Here is a 7,344-nt window from a genome sequence, read left to right on the forward strand (position 1 = left end):
GTCCACTATTTAGCCCATGTGCAAAAAATTACTGGATTCGGGGCTGATTAAAATGTATATAATATTATGTATTAATTAGGCATGAACCTCCAAAATAAGCAGCGCTTCATTTCTGTATGAGCAAAAGAACACTAAAATCATGTTCCTACTTTCGCTCATCGCTGTGATCAATGTTCTAAAAGGTAGCGCCAAAACACGCCTAGGCATAATGCTCGGCCAAAATGCCAAGCTAAATAGCTTGGCGTTTTATTTAGTGGTCAACGGTTGCCATTGACCGTTAAATCTTATCTAATTCTTTATCGAAAGAAATGAAGGACGAATTAGATGAAGAAGAGATTATTATATTGGAATCCAATAAAGAATTAGATAAGATTTAGGTTCTTAAATTATTTATTTATTATTTTGTATTTAAATTTGAAACTTATCTTTTTGTTGAAAATTTTGAAAAAATGTACAACGTTCCTATAAATTTGTTTTAAATATTTAGTAAGTATTATCTTTAATTATTTTTGATTTATTAACAACTAAAATAATATTAAAATTAAAAAAAAAAGTCATTTTACGCTTAAACCTGACCTAAGTTCATATAGTTCATAACTTGACCTTTACGTATCGTCACGCATTACGCATTTAGCATATTGGCTGTGATATATTGTTTTCAGGAATCATTAATTAATATAAGCTCACAAATTTCTCACCTAAACGGTCCTGATTGACTGCATCCAGAAAGCCAGAGTCGTAAAAACGGCTGCGACTGTGATTAAGTCTCATTCTAAAACTTTAGACCTGTTCACATCGGAACATACTCTCCTTTTCTTCATTTTGCTTTTTAAAATAATAAATAATTATAGATCGCCCTCTCCATCCTTCATCTTCTTAAGGAAACCTAACAATCGAAAAGAGGAGATTTGGATTTTTTGCATTGAGAAATGGCTATGGCTACAATTGCCAGACGAAAGGCCGTAACATTCTTCCCTTCGTCGAGGCATCTCTATAACAACGGCAACTACACTTCTGCTTCAAAGTACTCGTGGATTTTTAAGAGAGGCTTTGCGTCGGGATCTGAGGAGAACGACGTCGTAGTTATTGGAGGTGGCCCCGGAGGCTACGTGGCTGCCATCAAGGCCGCCCAGCTGGGGCTCAAGACCACCTGTATCGAGAAGCGAGGAGCCCTTGGCGGTACCTGTCTCAACGTTGGCTGCATCCCTTCTAAGGTACTGTACTGAACTGTCACTTTTTTTAGGTTAAATTTTCTGTAGTATGACAGTTTTAGATCTAGCCGAACAAATTAACCAACCATAGTAACTTTTTACCAATTTACACGCGTGCATCACATCAAATAAGAAAATAGTATAAAAAGTTTGCATCTCTTGGCTACTAAGATTAGGGGAGGAATAGAAAATAATTCCAACAAATAATAATTTTTCAAGACATTTCATTCCAAATCTGCATAGTAATCATTCCAATTCTGATTCTTCTATTAAATATATGGGAACTTTTCTTTTCCACTTCAAATTTTCCTATTGAATTATGAAGACCTATTCTTCAATAGTTGAGGGATTTTAGTTTTCTTTCACTTATCTTGTAAATAGCTTTTTCCAATGTTATTTATAGGCTTGTGCATAATTCCAACATTAATGGAAGACTTCATACGTTGTACATAATAAAGACTACGGTAAAACCTTTCTAAATGCATAAGATATTAATTGCTTTTCATAAATCCTTTAAGGCCCAACGAATATACAAAAGAATTACTGAAATTTATAAAAGTTCATATTTATACAAATTAACGAACTTTTAATTTGACAATAATTTTTTCAATTCGTCTCTTTTAATTTAACAAACTTTTAATTTTAAGATAGAAATTATGTTCCATGTGTACATGAAATAACTTGAACGATTAATCTTCCAAGATATTAAACTTCGAAACCAATGTATGTACATTAATGTTTCCTCTTTAATGTATGTATGTGTGGACCTTTTTGTGTGCTTATAAATTAAAATTTGAATTTCACCACATTCAATGTTTTTTTTTAAATTCCTATATATATTATGGTAAAATATAATACAAGTTATAAAAATATAAAATACTCTATAAACTACTTAATTATTCATTTATCGATAAATTAATAACCCCTCTAAGACAATAATTTTTTTTGACCCCATCATTATTATTTTATTGAGGTTTTATTGTACATTGTATAAACTAAAGGAAGACAACATGTTGTACACATAAAAGACTTCATACATTGTATTGTATGCAATTGAAGAATTTCCTTAACCAGTTCAATTATTGTATAAATATACGTGTTAATCAATCCAAACTAATAATGGTATTATTAGAATACACTTAGCCCTTGTTTGAGCTCCATTCTTTGAAAGAAATTCATTTTTAAACAGTGTTTTGACATTATTTGAACCACACATTTTTCAATAAAATAATATTATATATAAATCCAAAACTTCTCCTTAGTTTTTAGCCACATATTTTCCATCAATATACTGTTCAAAAATCCATTTTTTCCTCCAAATGGGGCTCAAACAAGGGCTAAATATTGTTTGGATAAAATCATCCATAAAATAACCCCAATTTCATGGGAATTCTGAGATGTTGAAGATTAAAAATAATTATTTACCGTTTAGCTTTTGGGATGCATTGGATGTTTTGATGAAGAAGGCTCAGGGGAAGTCTACTGATTCCATTGTCCCATGAAATTATGTGCCTCGTCATCTTATGCAGTTCTAATATTTGTTCTGATCTGATATACATTAAGAGTGTAGAACAGGGTAATTAATCAAAGAGTTAAAATGGAAAGTTTATTTTGTATAGTTAGGAAATAATATTTTAGTTTAGTTAGGAAATAATATTCTTTAGGATTCTAATTCAAAATTTACGTCATTTAGTGTTGAACTTGTCCACATTAGCGACAATTAACTATGGTCATTCTTAACAATTGCAGACAGCATAATCATACGCTTTATTATTGAGCTTCGTAGTAATAAGGTCCTTCTCTTGACAATAAAACTAGGTCATCCTAACCGTTCCCTGACACTGCCCTAACTGAGGGACTTTCCTCTACTATTTTGGTGACACTTAAACCATTCTTTTCTAGAACTGATTATTGTCCGCGCTGTGTGTAGCGTGTTGCTGATTCTTTTTGGAGCACTTGTTCTAAATGATAATCCATTTTTTTTCATCTGTCTTCTCTAATTTGCACCTCATAATCTTCTAAGCAAGATTATAGTGTTATACAATGTTAAAAGGCATATTCAAGTGTCGAGGTGTTTTTCTTTCATGAGGTGAGGCATAAGCCCCATAGTAAACCAAAAAAATGTCAACAAATTATTAAAATGCAAAATAAGTTATAATGCATCATAAGCAATATTCAAAATTTGTAACAGTTAAAGTGTGCAAAAAAAATAAAAAATAAAAAATAATAATAATAATAATAATAATAATAATAATAATAATAATAATAATAATAATAATAATAATAATAAATTCTATAAAGATATTATTATTCTTGTTCATTGGGGAAATGGACCATTTCCAAATTGGGTTTATGAGAGATACACTTTTTAAATGTTTTAGTGGGCAGTGGGCTATTCTCAAAATTGATCTATAATAATTTTTATGTTTGGAGGCGTACGCCTCCAAATGCTTTGAGGCTTTTTTTGCATTCCTTACTTTGAGCCGGGCCTTAATGTGAGCTTTTTGGTATACTTATTGTCCGCGTTTCCATGTGTCATGCGCAGGCACTTCTTCATTCCTCCCATATGTATCATGAAGCCAAGCATTCATTTGCGAGTCATGGTGTAAAGTTCGATTCCATTGAGGTTGATCTACCTGCTATGTTGGCCCAAAAAGATAATGCTGTGGGTAACTTAACCAAAGGTATTGAGGGTCTATTCAAGAAGAATAAAGTAAACTATGTCAAGGGCTATGGCAAATTCCTGTCTCCTTCTGAAGTTTCGGTCGACACCCTTGAAGGTGGTAATACTGTTGTTAAAGGTAAGAATATAATAATTGCCACTGGTTCTGATGTCAAAAGTCTACCAGGGATTACCATTGATGAAGAGAGAATTGTATCATCTACTGGGGCTTTATCTTTAAAAGAGATTCCTAAGAAACTTGTGGTTATTGGTGCTGGTTATATTGGTCTTGAAATGGGCTCTGTCTGGGGACGTATAGGTTCCGAGGTTACTGTTGTTGAATTTGCACCAGATATTGTCCCAACTATGGATGGTGAAATTCGAAAGCAATTTCAACGTTTCCTTGAAAAGCAGAAGATGAAATTCATGCTTAAAACGAAGGTGGTGTCTGTTGACACGACAGCGAGTTGTGTAAAGTTGACCCTTGAACCAGCAGCTGGTGGCGATCAGACTATTCTTGAAGCTGATGTTGTTCTTGTTTCTGCTGGCAGAGTTCCATTTACAGCTGGTCTTGGATTGGAGAAGATAGGAGTTGAAATTGATAAGGCTGGCCGGATCTTGGTGAATGAACGGTTTGCCACAAATATATCAGGGGTATATGCCATTGGTGATGTTATTCCTGGACCAATGTTGGCTCACAAAGCTGAAGAAGATGGTGTTGCATGTGTGGAGTATATTGCAGGGAAGGTAGGTCACGTGGACTATGATATGGTTCCTGGAGTTGTTTACACCCACCCTGAGGTGGCCTCTGTAGGGAAAACTGAAGAGCAGGTTAAAGCACTTGGAATTGATTATCGTGTTGGGAAGTTCCCTTTCTTGGCAAATAGCAGGGCCAAGGCGATCGATGATGCTGATGGATTGGTTAAGATACTTGCCGAAAAGGAGACTGACAAGATTTTGGGTGTCCATATCATGGCTCCTAATGCTGGGGAGCTCATTCATGAGGCTGTTTTAGCTTTGCAATATGGAGCATCAAGTGAGGACATTGCTCGCACCTGCCATGCACATCCAACAATGAGTGAGGCCTTAAAGGAGGCTGCTATGGCCACCTATGATAAGCCTATTCACATATAGAAATAGAGGGCATCTCGTACATTATTTTTATTTGTGTTTGGACGAGTTTTTTGAACATTTTGGCTGAACCTAGTGCAGGTTTTCTCGAATCTCCTCTGCCAACAAAGATTTGCTTTTGTTGGTTCTCTTTTCATTTGAGATCACTGTGTTGTATTTCACGCATTTTTCTATATCACAACATGCATAATAATGTCTCGAGAGGTGTACATTGAGCTATATGCTGGGATAAAATTTACTTTTATTAGGGAGGAACTGCATTGTTCTTATTCAATCTACATATTGTGCAGTCGTCTTTTTTTTTATGTTGCAATGGTATGTTACTTGTTGAATGTCATTACTAACGGGCATCCTCACAAGCCAGAGGTTGAAGCAGACGCTACAGCCTTGTCTTGTACAAGGAAAAACCTCAAGTGCATGTTCTAATGAATCCTGATATTAAAGACACAAGTAAAAAGATTCGACCTTCACAGAAATTTACACTAAGGGCTCGTTTTATTGTAAGAATGGAATTTAAGTGAAAAGAAAATGAATTCCAAGGAATTGAACTTGTTTTTTTGTGAATTGTCAATTAAATATGTTTGATTGATATAATTTTCTACTTGAAAAATGTTGAAATTTTCTCTCTTTCGATGTTCATTTGGCTTTGTTTTTTATAAAAATTGTCAATTAAAAGGATATGATTTGTTTCAATTGTCGAGGGGGGAAAAAGAGAAGAAGAAGAAGCTGTAAAACCAATTTCCACAAAACCAAAGGAAAACCAATTCCTTAAAAACCTAAAAAAAAGGGGCCGCGTGGGGGATTGGGTGGAAATCCAGTTCCATGGAAAATTTTAACTATCAAACATACCATTTAGGTGGAATTTCATTTCCAATGAAAAATGGAGCTTATCAAATAGGCCCATAATGAAACTATTTTGTAGGGCCAGAAAATGTGCATCAAGTCAGTAGGCCTCTAATCAAAGGCAGCAAAAGGAACGAAGAGTATACATGAGATCCAACTAGGACAATACCAATCATCCGAATAAATGCAGCCACCCGGAGTATAATACTAAAAACCAGCCATACTTGAGCACAAAGTTCTATCTTCTATGCAATGTTTAATAAATAAACACGGATGACACGAGCTTTCCAAAGTAGGTATGTCCTCAAGAAAATAAATTTTAGCCATGGCAAGGGAAAAATCAAAGCAAGACAAGCACTCTTAACTAGTTCATCAATGCATCAAGAGTAACTAAATTAATGATCTGTTTGGCGTAAATTTTTGTCATCTTTAATCATGTTTGAAAAACTTATTTTTTACTTTTATGTAAAGAAAGTTACGGTTCTTTAAAACATCTTACTTTACTGTTAAAGTAACTTGTTGGGAACATTTACCAATGTTAAAAGTTATTCTTGTAAACTTTTCAAGCTTACTAACTTGGGGAGTAGGGATGGGGAGACTGTTGTGTGGCTTTTCAAGTGTTTTGGCACCACTTCGTATAACATTGATTGATGGCTATATATTGGCGGTTGATGATCAATAGAAAATATATAGAAACATGTAGCCAGACCTGAGATCAATTCTTCATTCCAAAAAAAGTATTGAAATTCAATTTTCTCTTCATATTCTAATCCTGTTTTTGCATTCTTAAGTTTTGAAGAATTTCACTAAGTTCGTAAGTGTTAAATCCTTTACAAGGCTTGATAAATTCTTCAAACCATTTGTCAAAATTCCTTTAAGCATCAAATTCAAATTGAGAGGGGGCAAATATCGTTTAAGGTCAATGATTACATGTTTAAGCCTTAATAGTCATTTTCATCATTTTGTTATTTATTCTTTGTTTCTTCTCCATCTCCTTTGTGTAAATAATATTTTCAACAATGTCAAATGATATTCTGCAATGGCTAAAGAAACCACTATGACAATGATCAAGTTAATGAATCAAGACCTCATTCATTTGGACCGTTTTGATGGGACGAATTTCACTAGATGGTAAGATAAGTTGAAGTTCCTTCTCATGGCATTGAAGATATTTTATATCTTTGATCCGGAATTAGCACCACTACCAGATCCAACAAATGGAGATACTGATGCTATAAGAGCCAAAAAACAAAAACGTTAAGATGATGAATTGATTTGTCGCGGTCACATACTCAATGCTTTATTCGACATGTTGTATGATCTCTACACCAACACATCTTCAACAAAAGAAAAATAAGATGCTTTGGAAAGTAAATACAAAGTCGAAGAAGAAGGTACCATGAAATTTTTAATTTCAAGGTATTTTGATTGAAATTTCTTGATAATATTCTCTTTCTTCCCTAAGTACATGAATTACAACTCCTTTTCAACAAGTTG

General features: G+C 33.9%; 1 protein-coding gene across 1 annotated transcript; it reads left to right on the forward strand.

Annotated features, from left to right (window-relative positions):
* Positions 1–780: 780 nt before the first annotated feature.
* On the forward strand, positions 781–5,282 carry LOC111389678 (dihydrolipoyl dehydrogenase 1, mitochondrial-like). The gene is made up of 2 exons (XM_023014617.1): positions 781–1,214; positions 3,757–5,282. Exons 1-2 carry the CDS (start codon positions 930–932, stop codon positions 5,005–5,007), a joined length of 1,536 nt encoding a protein of 511 aa, XP_022870385.1. The 5' UTR covers positions 781–929; the 3' UTR covers positions 5,008–5,282.
* Positions 5,283–7,344: the final 2,062 nt, after the last annotated feature.

The sequence above is a fragment of the Olea europaea genome, unplaced genomic scaffold (genome assembly GCF_002742605.1).
Source record: "Olea europaea var. sylvestris unplaced genomic scaffold, O_europaea_v1 scaffold608, whole genome shotgun sequence".
Taxonomy (NCBI): Eukaryota; Viridiplantae; Streptophyta; class Magnoliopsida; order Lamiales; family Oleaceae; genus Olea; species Olea europaea.